A 19,399-nucleotide genomic window follows, 5' to 3' on the forward strand; every position below is an offset into this window, starting at 1 on the left:
TATCTTCTCTGACAGGTATTCTGTGCCTTCAACAAGTGCACATCAGACATAAATTCAACAGGCAAAGTCTTTTCAAGTAGCATGGAGATGCTGTGATTGGAACAGAATGTTAGATTTGCAGTTGTGTTGCAAATACTAAAAGGTACATGAGTCCTAAGAGTAACCCAAATAAGCACTGGTTTGTTTGTTTTCTGCTTTTGGAAAATCGAAAGACGGTAACCTTATTATACCAATATTTACTTTAGGGTATATTCTGTTTCCAGAAGGGTAGTTGCATTACTCTGTTGCAGCAAACACAATAAAGACTCTTGTGGTTCCTTAAAACACACACTCTCCCCACCCCCATACAGTGCTTTCTTGGTGAAAAATGAGGTACCAGTGCAAACATATAGACCAATAGTGTTGAGGGTGCTAGCATAAAATGGCTGCCATGGGCAGCAAAAAAAGAGGTGGTGGTACTCCGTAATGGTGAATAGTGTTATTTTTAAAAAGCTGTGTGGGTGTGTGGGCTTATACAGCATTAACTCTTATGGAATACAGTTTACAGCCCTCCACTGTGTATGTATTATATAGTCCATGAAAGCTTATACTACAATAAACTTGTTAGTCTTTATAGTGCCACAGACTCTTTACTTTATCCTGTGACCTATGTATTCTCTGTATTATACTGGATCAAACCAAGGCCAAACATTTATCAGTTGTTCCAAGTTTCTTAGTTCCTTTTATCACACTTTATTATTGGAGAAAACTACGTATGTGCCACTGAATACACCATTTTTCAACAGCAGGTTGAAACCCATCACAGTTTGTATCACACTTTATGTCTGAGGCCAACCCACCATGGGCACTTGGCATCTTTCTCTTTTTCTAATTCAGTGCCAAATAAGTTAAGTTGTCTTATAGTTCTGCCCTTTCAGTTTCTAGGACTAGCTATCAGTTTCTAGGACACTTCTCCAAGTCATCCTCTCAAACTTCATAGCATTATAAAATGTTGCTGCAGGTTTAATGAACTTCACAGCCAAGATGAAAGGCATCAGCCATCTGTAAAAAGAAAAGGGAAAGTGTACGGTAAGTTGGTTGGAGTCTAATAAAACACACGGAGCACAACCCCTGCTTAGAATCCCATCTCACTTGACACAAGAGGTGGCAACTGAGATGGCCCATAACACTTGGAGCCAGAGGCAGAAAGTATAAATGGCGCCTTCACATTGTGAAAATATTATAATAAGCTAAATAATTGGCAGTTTGATGCCCTTTAGTGGCATCTCAACCTCTGTTGCCTGAGGCAAATAACCTCACCCTGCCTAATGGTAGCACCCATTCTGACTGGCAAGAGTATGGAGAAAATACTGATTTTTTCCCAAGAAGATAAGGCCCTAATCAGGTCATTTAACAGCAGCTAGACCAGAAAGGGCTACAGATAGAATTTTTGGATGCTCTGTTATGAGAAGAAATGACAGCCTCCTCTGCAGACTCCAGGATGGATTGTGTAGTAGTGGCATCAGAAAGTGATGTGTGTGAGATATTTTTTGTGGTACAATCCATGGACACTGATACCTGCACTTTGATAGTGGTATTCGGGGGAGGGGGTTCCTGAAGAAATCGAAAAGATCCATAGCACTGTTCAGGCCTAATGCAAGCTTGAGCAAGGAGCATATGGGTTCTACACACCAGCCCTGCTCTCAGCATTCTGTGCTTGCCGGCCTTGCATGCTCCAGCCCTCACGTTGAATGGTCTGAAGGGAGATAGGTGCATTTGTTTGGGATCACAGATAACACTGAGATAATGGGGAGTGACAGCTTAGCGTGCTCAACCAAACACACTGAGGGACACCCTTCATAGAGAGCCGTCCTTGGGGAGGGGTTTGAGTTCTACTTTGATGGTGGATTTGAAGAAATCTATGTAAGAAAAGCAGAGACATCACCTTGCCAACAAAGGTCCGTATAGTTAAAGCTATGGTTTTCCCAGTAGTGATGTATGGAAGTGAGAGCTGGACCATAAAGAAGGCTGATCGCTGAAGAATTATGGTGTTGGAGGAGACTCTTGAGAGTCCCATGGACTGCAAGAAGATCAAACCTCTCCATTCTTAAGGAAATCAGCCCTGAGTGCTCACTGGAAGGACAGATCCTGAAGCTGAGGCTCCAATACTTTGGCTGTTATGTAGTGTAGTTTCACCCTGGGCCAACAGGGGGATACTGTATATAGTTTTCACTCAGGTCTGTAGATAGTTTTCACTCAGGTCCGCGCCAGTTATTTTAGGCGGGAACTCTGGGCTGTTGTGGTTACATTGTTGACAGCCGGCTGCCTATAAATACAGGCCGGCTGAGCTGTTCGCAGGCAGTTCTATTCCAGCTTACCACAATAAAGAGCTACTTGAAGAAATCGCTGTGCCGGCTGCTATGTCAACCCACGACTTAACACTGGCGACGAAGATGGGATCGGATGGACATCAGAGCACAGCCAGATGCGGCCAGCCTCTGAACTGAGCTGAATCACTGAGCTGAATCACAGAGCGAAATCACTGAGCGAAATCACTGGGCAGAACCAATTCAGAGCTGACTGTTCTGGCTAGAGCACTGTGTTCCATCCATCGCCCTTCACGCCGGCATCGGAATCATGGCTTCACTTGTGCCTCTACCGCCTTTTGCGCCAGCCTCTGAATCATGGGACTCCTACCTCGCTCGGTTCGAGCTGACAGCAGTATCACAGGAGCGGAAGCGGGGCCTATTCCTCAGCCTCTGTGGGCCTGAGGTGTTTGAGACGGCCCGAGCGTTGGTTGCGCCTGAAGCAGTCCAGGCAACACCATGGGACACGATCCAAGAGAAGCTCCGCAACCACTACGCACCAAAGCCGTCCAAGATTGCTGCCCGCCATGCGTTCTACCACCGGAACCAGGCAGAGGGGGAGTCAATCAACAACTACACCACCGCCCTGCGACAGGCTGCCATGCACTGTGAGTTCCGAGACTTAGACGATGCCCTGATGGATCGAATCGTCTGCGGGGTCCGGGACATCCATCTGCAACGGCGCCTCCTAGCCAAGACAGACCTCACGCTACAGAAAGCCATTGAGGAGGCTGTGGCCTCAGAAGCTGCTGAACGCTCCGCCCAGGAGATCCGCAAGTCCAGCAGCCCGCGTCTTGCTAGGGAGCCAGTTCCGGTGCATCATGAAGAGGCCAGCAGTGAGGAGGCATCCTCCAGTGAAGACGATGACGTGCACCAGACAAAGCGGGAGCGCAGGAAGTTCCAACAGAAGTCCAAGGGCCAACCGGAATGTGCTGGCTGCGGAGGCAACCATTCCCGTGCCAAGTGTCGATTCAGAGACGCCATCTGTAGGAAGTGTTCCAGAAGGGGCCACATCGCTAAGGTCTGCCGATCGGCTCCGTCTGACACCCCCCCTTCATCGACTCGCAAGTCCAAGTCTTCACTCCAGTCTGCCAAGGAAAGTTGTTTCGCTCTCACCAACTGCCGCTGCCCGTCTGGAACCACGATTGGCCAAACCGACTCGCCTACGCGACGCAAGCTGAACGTCACGGTGCTCATTGAAGGAGCTCCATGTGACATGGAGATCGACACCGGGTCTGCCCTGTCCATCGTGTCATGGAGCACCATCAAAAGACTGGTACCCAGAGTGTCCAAAAGGCAACTCGACTCTCACCGCGTACACCTGAGAGACTACCAGGGAAACGACATTCCCGTGGTAGGCGTTGGCCGGTTCCGGATCGCCTTCAAGGATTTTTCGGGCCTGCTCCGGTTGGTGGTGGTCGAAGGTCAGCGGCCAAGCCTCCTAGGGCTAGACTGGTTTGATGCCCTCGGCCTGGAAGTCACCGGCATCAACTGCATCTCTAACGCTGAGACTGAGGGTCTGGTCAAAGACTTTGCCGAGGTTTTTGACGGCACTTTGGGCCAATATACAGGTACGCCCATCTCCTTTAGCCTTGATCCACAAGTCGCCCCCATCAAGCTAAAGCCACGCCGGGTTCCCTTTGCTCTCAAGGCTAAGGTGGACGAACAACTGGACAAACTGATCGCCCAAGGAGTTTTGGAGCCGGTTGACCACGCAAAGTGGGAAACCCCCATCGTCACGCCTGTCAAGCCAGATGGGTCGGTGAGAATCTGCGCTGACTACAAGTGCACGATCAACAAGGCACTTCAGCAGCACGCTTACCCGGTTCCTGTTGTCCAACACCTGCTGCATTCCCTGGGTGAGGGTAAGGTCTTCGCTAAGCTGGACCTTGCCCAAGCCTATCAACAACTGCCAGTCGATGATGCCACTGCTGAAGCCCAGACGATCGTCACCCACCGGGGGGCATTCCGTTGCCGCCGGTTGCAGTTCGGGGTGAGTGTGGCTCCTGGCATCTTCCAAAGCCTTATGGAGCGTCTCCTGCAAGGGCTTCCGGGCGTGGTACCATATTTTGATGACGTCTTGGTGTCTGCAGACTCACACCAGCAGCTGTTCGAGCGCCTCCGTGCCGTGCTGACCAGGTTCCAGGAGGCCGGGCTCAAGGTAAAGAGGGACAAGTGCCAGATCGCCGTTCCACAGGTAGAGTTCCTGGGCTATCTTATCGATGCCTCCGGTCTTCATCCAACCACATCCAAGATCCGCGCTATCCAGCAGGCCCCCACCCCAAAGAACAAAACGGAGTTGCAGGCGTTCCTGGGGCTGCTGAACTTTTATAACATGTTCCTGCCCCACAAAGCCACAGTGGCTGAGCCTCTTCACCGACTCCTTAGCACTAAGACGCCTTGGGCCTGGGGTCATCGGGAGACGGCGGCCTTCAACGCGGTCAAGGCTCTCCTTTCTTCAGACAGTGTGCTGGTACAGTACAGTGAATCCAGGCCGCTGCTCCTTGCCTGCGACGCCTCACCTTTTGGCATCGGTGCTGTCCTTAGTCACCGTTTTCCAGATGGAAGAGAAGCACCGCTCGCCTACTTTTCCAGGACACTATCTCCGACGGAACGGAATTACAGCCAGCTCGACAAGGAGGCATTGGCACTTGTGGCTGGAGTGAAGAGGTTCCATGAATACCTCTATGGCAGGACTTTTGACCTCATCACTGACCACAAGCCACTCCTGGGCCTCCTCGCCGGTGATCGTCCAACTCCACCGGTCCTCTCACCACGCATGCTGCGATGGACTGTTTTCCTGGCTGCCTACCACTACCGGCTCATCCACCGCCCGGGGAAATCGATGGGCCATGCCGACGCCCTCAGCCGTTGCCCTCTTCCAGCATTTGTGGAAGACCCGGCTCCAGCTTCATCGCTCCTTCTGATTGAGGATCTTCCGGCAGCGCCTGTATCGGCTGCCACTGTGGCCTCCGCATCTGCCCAGGATCGCACCATCAGCCGGGTGCTCAACTGGGTGTGGAGGGGGTGGCCACAAGGGCCCTTTGCATCGGAGTTCCAGCCCTTCGCAACCAGACAACATGAACTCTCAGCTCATCGCGGCTGTCTGCTGTGGGGAGACCGCGTCGTGATTCCCCAGGGACTCCGTCAGCGCGTCCTGGAGGCTCTGCACGTTGGCCACCCGGGAATTGTCAAAATGAAGGCGTTGGCTCGGTGTTACGTCTGGTGGCCTAATATGGACGATGCCATCACTGCCTGGGTGTCCGCCTGTCAAGCGTGCCAGGAGTCGAGGCCTGCACCACCGGCAGCTAAGGGACACACCTGGGAGACGCCAAAGACACCCTGGTCGAGGGTGCACATCGATCTGGCTGGCCCCTTTCACGGCCGGACCTTTATGGTAGTGGTGGACGCCTATTCCAAATGGCTGGAGGTCGCCCTGATGCCCTCCACCACTACCGAAGCTGTCATCCGGGTGCTGCGAGGCCTGTTTGCAACGCATGGGTGTCCTGATGTCCTTGTCTCTGACAACGGACCGCAGTTCACGTCAGGCACGTTTGAGCGGTATCTTTTGGGACTGGGCATCCGCCATGCCCTAACGGCACCCTTTCATCCATCCAGCAACGGGCAAGCGGAAAGAATGGTGCGCTCGACAAAAGAGGCACTGGCGCGCCTGGACCGGGGAGACTGGCATGAGCGGGTCGCCGAATACTTGTTCGCGCAACACATCACCCCTCATGCGGCCACAGGGAGGAGTCCTGCGGAACTGCTTATGGGCCGCCGCCTCAGGTCACCGCTCGACCGGCTACACCCAGACTTTGCCGTGGCTGAACCCCCAGGCTGTGCCAACGCACCACGGTCATTTGTCCCAGGAAACCAGGTCTTTGCCCGGAACTATGTGGGGGACATCCCTTGGGTGCCAGCCACAGTAGTGGGAGTCACTGGACCTCGCTCGTACCAGGTGGCACTCGAAGACGGACGCTTGTGGCGACGGCACATCGACCAGCTTAGGCGCAGGGTTGGGGACTTGGACACTACTGAGGTGCCCCCAACTGCGCTTGCGGCTCCAGAAGAGACACGTACAGATGGCGAGGCCCCACCTACACCTCCCTCGCAAACTGCCAGCGTGGAGCCGAACCAAGCCGTTTCAGAACAGACTCAGACCACTCCACTTGCGGAGGCTCCACTCACAGCAGCGGATCCAGGGGAGTTGGTTCCAACGCCACCTAGGGTCGCACCACAGCCTCAGCGAGAACTGTGTGGCCCTCCGGACTTGGCTACCAGTCCCCGGCGGTCTGGCAGAGTTTCCAGGCGCCCAACTCATTTAAAGGACTATGTTGTTGGACAGGTATCACTGTTGGTCTAAGTATGGGAAATGTAACCGATATGCTTTTGTGCCTAATTGAACCATTACGCGTAGTGCTGTATATAAGGAAACCATTACGATTGTAACTAACGCCTTATCTCGGTGGGGAGGGGTGTTATGTAGTGTAGTTTCACCCTGGGCCAACAGGGGGATACTGTATATAGTTTTCACTCAGGTCTGTAGATAGTTTTCACTCAGGTCCGCGCCAGTTATTTTAGGCGGGAACTCTGGGCTGTTGTGGTTACATTGTTGACAGCCGGCTGCCTATAAATACAGGCCGGCTGAGCTGTTCGCAGGCAGTTCTATTCCAGCTTACCACAATAAAGAGCTACTTGAAGAAATCGCTGTGCCGGCTGCTATGTCAACCCACGACTTAACACTGGCCACCTCATGAGAAGAGAAGACTCCCTGGAAAAGACCCTGATGTTGGAGGGCACAAGGAGAAGGGGACGACAGAGGACGAGATGGTTGGACAGTGTTCTCGAAGCTACCAGGATGAGTTTGACCAAACTGCAGGAGGCAGTGGAAGACAGGGGTGCCTGGCATGCTCTGGTCCATGGGGTCACGAAGAGTCAGACACGACTAAACAACAACAAAATGTAAGCTCAGCAGGATCAATGCCTTAGATTCACGGCACAATGGTGACGCTGGGAAGTGCCAGGTCCCTGATTTTCATGGTTCTGTTCATAGACATGGATATAATATGGAATTTGATGGGTAGATGTGTAGGGATTAAATATAAAAAAAAACCCCACTGGACTCCTGTATTTATGAGGAGACGGTGAGGGTCGCACAGCTTTAGGGCTGACCACATCCCTTTTATCCCGCAAGCACGGAGCGGGAGGGCGGACGAAGGTGGATAGATAAGCCCCGCAGCCCCGCTCCCATTTACTCATGAGTAAGGCCCGCTGAAAACAGTGGACTTTACTTCTGGGTAAACACACCTAGGACCGGGCTGCTGAAGGCGCTCGAGTCAACCTTGCCGCCGCCGGCGAAGGTGAGCGTAGGGGGCGGAGTTTCACCCCCCGCGGTGCAATTGCCCCGCCCCGCCCTTTCCTCCGCCGACGCTCAAAGCGCCTCCCTCCCGCGGCCCGAGGCGCCTCCGCGGCCCCGGCCCCTCCTCCTCCGAACGTTCTCCCAAGGCTCAGCGCGCGTGCGCAGAGCTCGGCCAGGCCCAGGCCGGATCCTCCCCTGTGGGCTCAGCTCTGCGCACGGGCAGGCCGAGGGGAGCAGGCAGGGGGCGGGGCGTGCGTGAGGCCGAGCTCGTAGCGACGAGGCCTGGCTTGGCAGGGCCTTCGCGGGGGCGGGGAAGGGGGGGGGGGGAGAAAGAGAAAGAGAGGGACGGAGGATGCGGTGGAGCTCCGGGCCTGGCCGGGGGGCGCCGCCAATGGCGCTGTTCCCGCCGCCGGCGCTGCTGCTGCTGCTGCTGCTCCCCCTCCCGCCTCTTTTCCAAGGGGCGTCCGGGGACCCTTGCGCCGCCTCGCCTTGCTCTTGCCGGCGAGGTGTGTTGGACTGCAGCCGCCTCCGCTTGTCCGGCCGGAGCCTGGAGCAGGGCCTGCTCTCGCCTTTGCCTCGCAGCGGTGGCCCCTCCGTCAGGTGAGTCTCCTCTTTTCTGCGTCTCCCTCCTCACGTTCCCCAGCGGGGCTTTTCCACCAGGGCAGGAGGGTCTCCGCCCCGCAGACACGGCAGGTGCTTCCACCTCCCCCCTCAGTCGTCACGGGCAAAGCGGTATCCTGAGTGGGGTTTCAGAAGTTGTCCTTTTCAGATCCTAAAGGGCAACTCTCGCCTCCCGTCTCGCTTTTTCACCTTGACGCGGGGCAAAGCTGAGTGGGGGTGGTTGTATGCGTGGATGCTGAAGGATGGGCAGGTAAGAGGATATTGTGGATCCCCTCGCTTGCAGGTGCCAAGTTCGTGTCTCAAAACAATGGGAACTGCTTATGAGTCTTCTCTCTCGCCCTCCTAACTGGGGATTTGTGTTTGTTCGCCAAATGGTGGGACGCTCACGCGCAACTCGTTTGTGTGAAGGGGTCCGTTTTGGGTTCTGCTGCTGTTACAACAGCATAGTTCGCCTGCCGGTTTCTGTTGTGTCGTATTATCGCTTATTGGAACTTTTTTCAGACAGCGTTACTACTTGGTCTTGATAAAAGTTGGCAGGAGTTGCTATTGATAGTCTGAACCTGGCCTTGGTGAATCTGTGGTATGGTCTGTTAACTTTTGCTGAACCCACAAAGAAGACCAAAACACCAGTTGTGGAGTTTTGCTGTACTGGCTAAGTGTCCACAATCAGGGAAATCCGACAGTGTTGTTATTTTAAGGCAGGGGTGGAGAACCTCTGGCCTTCCAGATGTTGATGGACTCCCAACTCTCATCAGCCTAGCCAGCATGGTCAGTAGTTATTATCAAAACTGGGGTCTGACAAAATCAGGAGAGGACACCAGTTGCTCAGCCCTGTTATCAGATTATGTTTACTTCAAGGCAGGCAGATAGGAGACTGTTTTCAATGTCATTAAGGAGCTTGTGACAGTGTTCCAAGAAGTGTCGAAGTATGTTCACTAGAAGATAAAGGACTAGGTAGTTACTGTGCTATTCTCCCATGAGTGGACCCTTTTATCATGTTACACAGATGTTACACTTGCCTGTCAGTTATCTCACTGAACAATTTGTACAGATAGCACTTAGTGGTATATTAGATATGGGTTATTGTGGAGCAATATATAAAGCTATATAGTATGACTCTTGTTTCCTTTAAAAATGGTTATTAAAGTTTGAACATCAGTTACCATCGTTATTTCTCTTATTGTTTCTGTTTCTGTAGTTCTGATTCCAACCTTTTCAAGAGTGTCCCTTTTCTGATTGGCAAATTTGGGGCTGTCTTCATGAAAATAAGTTGCCCCAGTATTCCTTTGCTTAGTGTCTATCCACTCAAATATGCATGCTGGTAGTTTTTATGTCAGTGTAGTTGTCATGAAACATGTATACCATGTTGAGCTCATTGAAAGAAAAGATGGTATATAAATGTACCAAATAGACCAATTCGACTTCTAGCAACTAATTTTGGTAATTGTAGTAGGTTGCAGGTTCTCTGTGAGAAGTTCACGAGACCCCTTGATGGAATCACAGTACTTGGGAGAGGGACAACTGCTACACTTAGTAGTCTTGCCTGGCTTAGGGAAGATCCTGGGATGTGTCTTTGTGTTATTCAGTGAGACACTGAAGCATCATTGATGGTTAAGGTAACCCTATGCTAAATATTATCCTGTGTAGTCAGCTAGTGTCTATAAATAGCATACCAAAGGCAAGTGAAAAAGGTAAGGTAGTGCACATTTATGTATTTGTATTGTTTTTACTTGTAAAAATGGAATCTGTCAGCAATTCATATTGTGAAAGACAGAACTGGGATTTTTTTTTGCAGTGTGGTTGCTGTTTTTGTTCCTGATGAGACTCTTCTAGTCATTGGTCATGAGCCCAGGGCTGTTTCTGACCTCTCATAGTTGGCCTTAATGCCAAGTTGTTTAATTATGAGAGTACTGCTTCCTAATAATGGTATTGCTACTGGATGTGGAAGGCAGTTGCTAGTTAGGTGACTATGAATATCTTGGGGATATTACAGTCAAGCCAGAGGAGTGTGATTTGTTTATTTTTTTGTCACACGTCTAAATCTGCACAATAAAGCAGAGGATGGCTAAACTTGCCATGTACACAAGAAAAAGTATTGTGGCACTTAAAATCCAGAACTTGGATCCTATTGACATCAGTATGAAAAACTTACCATGACTCAGTTAGGTCCTGTTGGAATGAAATGCAGCTAATTTACATAGCAATCTTAACCTTATTTAACCTGGGAGTAGGCCCAGTTGAATTCAGTGGGCTTTTGAGTAGATTGCAGCCTTTAATTTAGGGACCAACAGATGTATTCCAGCATAAGATTTTGTAGACTTGAGCTCACTTTGTCAAGATTCATGAAGTCTTAGCCTCAGTTGGCAGATTATATATACACATGTGGGTACAGAGTGAAAAAATGATAAAAAATTATAAACAATGGGGTCTGTAACATTTCTGTGCAAAGCCCGAATGTATACAGGCTCCTTGCTTAGAAATGTCACAGACCTTTTGCATTTTATGTCCTGTTGGCCCCACAGTTCAGAATTTCCATTAGTTTTGTATGCACGGATGTATATGTGCATACAAGACTAATGTGTTTTCCTTCACAACATGTCTTTCTAAATAAAGGAGCTGTAGCATCATTTTTTTTTAAAAAAATTGATCTTTGGAAGAAATGGGTTGTAAGTGTGTAAAAACCCCGTTTGAAATCTGATTACTTTTCTGCATAGATGTTTATGAAGTGTATGTAATCCTTTAGTGCAGTCTAATCTTAAATCTAAGATTCATTTTTTGATACTTCTGAATATTATGCCTAAATTATTTATCCAAATTTATAGACCATCACACATAGTGATTTCTAGGGTGCCATGAAATAAACAGCTGTTACACAAAGAATGTATGTTAGTTAAAATGGCCACTATAAGTATTTTTTTAATAAAGCAGAAGAGCCTGGAAGTACTTAAACACAAAAGTGGGCTCACTACTTTACCTCACATGCCTGGAGAATAAGAATGCTTTAGTGGCAGAAACCTGTCAGGGTCTCTGTCTTCTCAGCTTCAGGCAATAGCATATTTGACAGTCAGACCACAACAGAGAAAGCCCTCATATACCTACCTCACTGCCTAGTGCAACAAGCCTACCAACCGCAGGGTCCAGGATGAATTGTATGAGAGAAGGAGCTTTACCAGTCTTGCAGTCTGATCCTGTGCATATCGACTTGTAAGTAAATTCCACTGAATTCAGTGGGAAATGTTCCTGTGTAAGAGTTTGGGATTGCAGGCAGAAGTACATGAGATGCTTTCTGCTACTTTGCTTGATGAAGTAAATCTGGTGAACAGCTGCTAGCTGCTCTCTAAGTTTAATTGAAAAAATGTTTTTTGCTTTTAAAGGTTTAGAAAAGTGCTATCATTGCTTGTGGTTCCTCCTCTTAGAAAATGCTCTGCTACTGAGCGTGGGCTTTATTTAATCAAGATAAGAGAGCCACGTCATATGGCATTTAGCTTTCCATATTGTGTAATAAATGTGTGACTTAGTTCTGTTGTGCAAGACTTATACCAAACAGCATATAGATGGTAACACATGGAGCCCTAAAACAAAACATTACAGTGTGAAAATCCTTTGTTCAGGGTTCTAGTCTCTTCATTCCATTCCGCCCCTCCAAACCTCAACAGTTAGTCAGCATCCCATTTTCACTGGGCATGCTGAGTCCTAGTGCTTCATCCAAGCTGCAGGAAAATCTTTTATTCATTTTTTCAACCACTTATATATTGCTTAACACTATAGTTTCTAAGTGGTGTACAAAAGGGATATAGTGGGAATAAAATGGTTTAAAGTTAACTGTAAAATCAGAAACAATTATTTAAAATATCTGCTGTAATTTTAAAAAGTCTTCATCAAGCTCCAAGAGCATACTGATGACACTTTGTTCCAAATCCTGAAGTGATTGCTCCTTATGTCTTCACATGGACATTTAATAGCACCGAGGACAAAATAGTGCCTGGTGGCACCTCATAATACAAATGCCAGGTGGGTCAAGAACATGCCTGCCACATTGCTCTCTGGAACCAGCCTTGCAAGTAAGACCAGAAGCACCTTAAAGCAGTGTTCCTGACACTCATCCTGCAAAATGTATGCATCTAGAATTTTGTTTGATCTAATTTTGAATACATCATTGAAACTTGCTTTTTATTTTTTACATGAATGCTTTATGATTTCTAATCCTCGTTCCCTTTTTAAAACTGTTTAATGTTGTTGTTGTTCAGTCGTTTAGTCGTGTCCGACTCTTCGTGACCCCATGGACCAGAGCATGCCAGGCACTCCTGTCTTCCACTGCCTCCTGCAGTTTAACAGTTACTGTTTAATAGTTACTGTTAAACTAAACATTTTTCTTTTAGTTAATTCTGTTTTTACTTTATCACTTGATAGCCAGAGGATGATCACCATTTTCTTTTGCAATAACAGTCAACTTAAAAAAGAAATCAGTAATTTTAGCTTAGCATGGTGATAGAGACAAGAACATGCCCCTCTCCCAAACTGAGGCAGCTGGTTCATGATGACAAACCTTCACTTGCAGTCAATACCAGCCAAGAGTTGTTGACCCTGTGCATGCTGTACAGCAGCTAATGGAGTCCACAGACTATGGTGATATTAAAAATATTTATAGCCCACCCTTCTACAGAATTGTTAGTGCTCAGGGACCTAACATTTTAAATAACAATGGAATTCAAGAGGCGTCCAACATCAGAAAAAAGGCAAGTGCAGAAGATGCAACCAGTCTTTAAAATAAGATTGCAAAAGTATCCTGAAGAACTCAGCATGTCAAATGCCTGTTGGACTAATACTAAAACGTCTTAAAGTGGCAAAAAGCAAGGAGAGAGAAGGCCAAACTGGCACCCAAGATAGGGAGTTTCACAATCTAGGCTCAGTTCTGTGATCTAACCAGCTGTGCCTTGTTCACAATCAAAACATGAAGAAGAGCTTCCCTAATGGATCTTAGGGTGGAGGCAAGTTGATACGGGAGGAGACAAACCCTCAGGGATCCTGAGCACATGCTGTTTATGAGTTCAATGATAATCACCAACAGTTTGAATTGTGAATAGGCAACTAGTGCAGCTGTTGTAAAACAGGTATAATATGCTCATGTAGACAAACATCAACTAGTTTTGTTGCTGATACATTCTGGATCAACTGACGTTTCTGTAGGCTCTTCAAAGGAAGTCCCACATAGAGTGCATTGCAAAAATTAAGTCTAGTTGCAGTTGGTGCACCACCCTAAGCCCGGCAAAAGTGATAGATCCATTCACAATCTGTCAAAGTGATAGTTAAATAAAACCTCCAAGTTCAGAGGCATTATATAATTTACAGTATTCAGTGCTGGTGACAAACTATGGAAGAGCATTTTGCTTTTGTGCCCTGGCCATTCCCTGAAATGTGTTGCTGGTCTGGATAGGCCTTTGATCTTGCTCATTGGGGCTGCTGTTCTTTTTCCAAAGTATGTAAGGATATGTTACTTTTTTCTAACCTTTTTTTGGTCTGACTTGCTATATATAAGATTTCATCTTGCGTTATTTCACTCACCATGTTGAAGGCACACCATCAGTTCATCCATTCTTTTCCTCCTTGCCTCTCTGTCTTTTAAATAAACATATTTTTTTCCATTCAAAATCTCCACTTGAACTTCCAATCCATGCATTTTAACATGGTGTCCATGTGGAGAATGGATGATGGTATTGTCTTATGGATTGACTGCTTTAACTGTGACTGGTTTAACTGTGATCTGTATATAGCCCAGGTGTCTTTCTGGGAAAGGATTCTTCATTAACAAACAATGTCTGAGCATCATATTCCCCACCCCAAAAAAAGCATTTGCAGAGAGTGTCAAGTACTCAATTAAAGCCCATAAATTAGAAGATGTACCCTATGATGAGCTATACACACCTGTCATGTATGATCTAGTTGAGATTCCTGCATTGCAGGGGGTTGGACTAGATGACCCTCAGGGTCCCTTCCAACTCTACAATTCTATGATTCTGTATATTTGCTAGCTCTCTGGATTGTAGGTGTAGTGGTCATTGGATTAATGCAAAGCACTCAAATCCTGAGTCTTGTACAGAAGTTTAGTTGCTTTGAGTTTTCTTATAACAAAAAGTATGGGTGGTTTTTTGTGCTAGTGCAGTGTGCTTTCCTGTCTCTCCTCCCCTTGTGTGTGCCTTCAGATCTGCTCTGGAGGGTTGGGGACAGAATCAGGAGATGCGGGGGAGGAAAGTGGGGATCATTCAATTGCTCCATAAGGCATCCTTGTGGTGATGAAATGTTATTAGGAACATAGGAAGCACCCATATACCAAATCAAACCATAGCTCAGTATTGTCTATGCTGACAGGCAACAGTTCTCAAGGGTTTCAGGCAGAGTATCTCTCATCCCTACCTGGAGAGACTAGGGACTGCGCCTAGGATCTTCTGCATGCCCTTAGAGCCACCTTGAAATAAAATAAATGTTGAACGTCTTTGAGCACAATGATACGTACTTCAAAGTAAACATGTAAGATTTGGAATGCATATGTGTTAATTTCCTCAAATTCACTAAATTGAAGGGGTGGAGATGAGCAAGAACTCACAACCTATAAGTGGTTTGGGATTAAATCAGTTCACACCTTGAAAATAAATAGTTATTGTATCATAGCCAAGTATTTATCTTAATTAAATTTTAAATGTTCTTAATGCCAGTCCTAGCCAAGACAGTTTATGATTTTACAATTACTTAATCTGAAACAAAGGAAGTTCTCTTCTGTGTCCCCTCCCAACCCAACCCCCCCCCCTTTTAACTCAGTATTTGGTTTCCAACAAAAAGAAGGGGGGGAGGAGCTACAACACACTTCCCCCTTTTCTTGCTTGTTACATTATAAAAAATTTAGCTTAAGGCTGCTGAGCCATCTAACTCCATATTGTCGAGTCTGGTGTCAGCTCCCCAGGGTCTCAAACAGGGTCTTTCTCACCTCTGGAGATGCCAGGAATTGAACCAAGGACCTTCTGCAAAGTGTGTGCCCTGTCACTGAGCAACAGCATTTCCCCATTACTATAACATGCAGTGAATGAAACAAAACAATGATTTATCTCTTTTAAAACTATAAAGTCTGTAATTTTAAAAGTACTTGTTTTGGCAAGTGTATCGTAGCCATTCTTAAGAACATATGAAGAGCCTGCTGGATCAGGCCAGTGGCCCATCTCATCCAGCATCCTGTTCTCTCTAGTAGCCATTGATTGCCTTTACACTCATTAATTTGTTTAATTCTCTTTCAAAGTTGGTGGCCATCACTGTGCACTGTGTGAAGAGTTATTTTGTCAGTCCTGACTTCTCCGATGTTCAGCTTCATTGGGTGTTCATGAGTTTATCATTATGGGAGAGGGAGAAAAGCTTTTCCTCTATCAACTTTCTCCATGCCATGCATAATTTTCTGCACTTCTATCACTTCTCCTCTTACTCACCTTTTATCTAAACTAAAAGGCTACAAATTTGACATCGTTTCCTCATAGGGGAGTTTCTCCATTCCCTTGACCATCCAACTCCACTCTTTGCAATCCCTTTTTGTTTTAACAACTGAACAACTTAGTATCATTAGCATCTTGGCCATCTCGCTGCTCACCTCTTAACCCCAGATGGTTTATGAACAAGTTAAAAAGCACAGGTCCCAGTATTGATCCTTAAGGGATTGCACTGTCTACCTCCCTCCATCAGGAACGTTGTCCATTTATTCCTGCTCTTTGCTTCCTGTTGAGCTCCTCTTGGGGAATAGGAACTACTTATTTATTATTTCATGATTGCCAAAGAATTGATGCTTTTGAATTCTGGTGCTGGAGGAGACTCTTGAGAGTCCCATGGACTGCAAGAAGATGAAAGCTATCCATTCTGAAGGAAATCAGCCCTGAGTGCTCACTGGAAGGACAGATCCTGAAGCTGAGGCTCCAATACTTTGGCCACCTCATGAGAAGAGAAGACTCCCTGGGAAAGACCCTGATGTTGGGAAAGATGGAGGGCACAAGGAGAAGGGGACGACAGAGGACGAGATGGTTGGACAGTGTTCTCGAAGCTATGAACATGAGTTTGACCAAACTGTGGGAGGCAGTGGAAGACAGGAGTGCCTGGTGTGCTCTGGTCCATGGGGTCACGAAGAATTGGACACAGCTAAACGACTAAACAACAACAACAACAAACTTACTTGGGGGTCTGTTGAAAGCTTTTTTTAAAGTCCACATACATAATATCAAGTAGATCACTTCTTCCTATTATGCTTGTTGATACTGTAAAAGAACTCTAATAGGTTAGTGAGGCAGGGCTTACCCTTGTGGAAGCCATGCTGGCTGTGTTTCAGCAAGGCTTATTCTTCTGTATACAGTATTTGGTGATTTTGTCTTTAACAGTGCATTTTGTCAGACGTTAAGCTATGTGGCCTGTGATTGGCAGGAAAGGCCCTCCCCCCACCTGATTCCTTTTTTAAAAAATGGTGTTACATTGGCTGTTTCCAGTCCCTGGGTATGGAGGCTGAACTGCGGAAGGGTTGTTTTCCACGTGGCGTATTGAATCATGTGAAAACCTTGCTTTCATTCTAAAGTGGTACAAATAGGCCAGAGTTACATTTTGGTTCATTAACACTTTATGATAATTCAGAAAATAAGTGTAGTTCCTGATGGCATTCAAGTGAAACAGTAGGCTTTATTAAACGAGATACTCTTGTTTTAACTCTACAAAGCAGACTGGGTAGACCAGTCCCAGTACTGAAATCATCTTATTTGTGTTGTAACTGCCTATCAACACAATCATCAGTATACAATTGTGGTATATATATAACAGTTCTCTGACACTGACATGGGTTTCTATCATCATTCATTTCTAAGAAGCTGAAAAACTATTTTGCATCAGCTGCTAGACATTTGATCATTCAGAATCATCCTCACTGCAAAACATGCTAGCTAGGAAATGCTCTGCCTGTGGTACCTATGAAGTTGAGCTTAATATTACTTAAGTGCACTAATAATGTCCCACCATTTAGGAATTTATTACATTTAACAAGCCTTTCAAGTCTCTTTCAAGTCTCTTCCAGGTTACATGTAAGCCTTTGCCAAGAAAAATGGTTTCCTCATCAAGAATAAGTGAGGTGTTTCGTTAGGAAAACAAAAGAAAATCTTTCCTTGACATTTGTAATGAGAGCAGATTTTTAGCTTTTCCAAAAAAAAACCCCCATATGTCCAAGCAGGCAAAGGATTGTGTATACAGAACAGCTTAGCAGCAAATACAGTGAGAAGGTGGGGTTCTCGTGTTATGCAATCTTCGAAGTGCTATAAATAACAGCATGGGTACATTCATTGTGATTATGGAGTATTTTGACAAATAGCAAGTTAATAGTGTGTAAAATTATTACTTTTCACTTGAACTGTCTATAATAGGTTTTCAAAGACAAAAATCAGTTGCCAGATGTCATACTTTATTGTGATGTAGGGCACGAGGGCTTTGTTTGCCTTTGGCACATCTGCCCATTAGTTCATAACTTGCAGAACAGAACCTCAGGGGATTTTGTTGGCAGTTTCTGTTGGCATAGTGGTGAAAGATACCATAGGCTGTTTTTCTAGGGCTGAATTATGAATCATTCATGGCAAAGGAAAATAGCAAGTTGGATACCCCCATGGGGGTAGCTTTGTGCTAATAGCTGATGCAGTCAAACAGGCTCTGTGGTGGGGTATTCAATATAATCAAAGTGATTACTATTTTCTCTTCCATTTCTAACCAATCTGTGACCCTTTAGAGTGTTGCTTACAAGTGCCAAGTGAAGCCTTGCAGTGTCAAAATAAAAATGTGTTCAGTGTAGAACAAATGTCTAGAAATGTTTAACATAGCAAACCTCTAAAACTTCATAGGAATAATAATTTTAAAAATATTAATGGTAATTGAGTGGTGCTAGATGCATTGCTGGTAGTGATTCTGAGGAGTTTTCCATAAAGCTTACATGGCTAGCTGCATTTCTGCAGTCACACGCAGATTCCTAGGTGGATGAAAATGATACCACTCCAAGTTCCAAGGTTGCCACTCATCCCTTTCACAAGCCCAAGAAAGCACAGCTAGCCAGAGGAAGAATTTTATGCAAGCATCTTCTAAATGATATGGGCATGATAATGAATGCTGTGTAGCAGACTTTCTCAACCTGTACATAGTGCAAACTGCTGCTTAATAATATTATCTGAAAGTTCTACCCTATTTGCAGTTAACTAATAACTATAGCAACTGCTCACTTGGAGCAGTATTATTAGAAAGTCATTTCTATTGACTGTGGAAATGATGATCTAATACCATACATCAAGCAGGATACTTTGCTGACACTGACTTAATGTTAGAAACCTATGGTGTCAGTTTGACCTTCTTGAAAGAGGAGACTTTTGACATCAGGCAGCTGTACCATTAATCTGGGTCTAGAAGCTGCAGACAGAAGGAAATTGGCAATGCAGTTTGAATTTCTGTGCAGCTAAGACAATCCCTGATCCCTTTTTGCCCTGGTATAGGTTGTGGTTTTTGGATGGGCCTTGATTAAGCATGAAAGGTTGCTAAAACCTTTTTCTTTTTACCATAAGTGATGATGGTGGGACAAAGATGTGATTAGCTTCTGTGAGGGTGCCTCAAGTCCGCTGGAGTCTGTTCTAGGTCTTAATGTTGCGAAGCTGTATTTATAAAGTCACTGTGAGTATTTGTGTGAGTCTCTTATTTGCTGCTTCCCTCTGAAACATCTGCATTTTCACTAACATCACTTCTGGCACCAAGGAGCTGATGTTCTTCCCTCATTCATTGCCTCAGGGACCCATTCTAGTGTGAACAAGTCCCTAGTCAGCAATGCTCTTTTTTCCTACTGTGAAGCATGAGCCTGAAGGAAGGTACAGTTTCTCTGGCAATTTCATACTGTGGAAGAAATACAAAAACAAAGGTCCCACTTGCAGTTTACAAATATAGCACAGTTATAGATTGCAGCACAGTTTTGTGGATGTTTTTGCCAAAGTCTGTAATAGCACCATTAATGTGTAATTGGTGTTCTAAGTGTTCCAAGCTAATA

At 46.3% G+C, this 19,399-nt stretch overlaps 1 protein-coding gene across 1 annotated transcript in view; it reads left to right on the forward strand.

Moving 5' to 3' along the window:
- The first annotated feature begins 8,018 nt into the window (after positions 1–8,018).
- The window catches only part of LRIG2 (leucine rich repeats and immunoglobulin like domains 2), a 47,846-nt gene continuing 36,465 nt past the window's right edge, over positions 8,019–19,399 (forward strand). The window contains exon 1 of the mRNA XM_028734516.2: positions 8,019–8,304. Coding sequence (XP_028590349.2) covers positions 8,057–8,304 — 248 coding nt within the window. The 5' untranslated portion in view covers positions 8,019–8,056. The remainder of the gene's footprint in view (positions 8,305–19,399) is intronic.

The sequence above is a fragment of the Podarcis muralis genome, chromosome 5 (assembly GCF_964188315.1).
Source record: "Podarcis muralis chromosome 5, rPodMur119.hap1.1, whole genome shotgun sequence".
Classification (NCBI taxonomy): Eukaryota; Metazoa; Chordata; class Lepidosauria; order Squamata; family Lacertidae; genus Podarcis; species Podarcis muralis.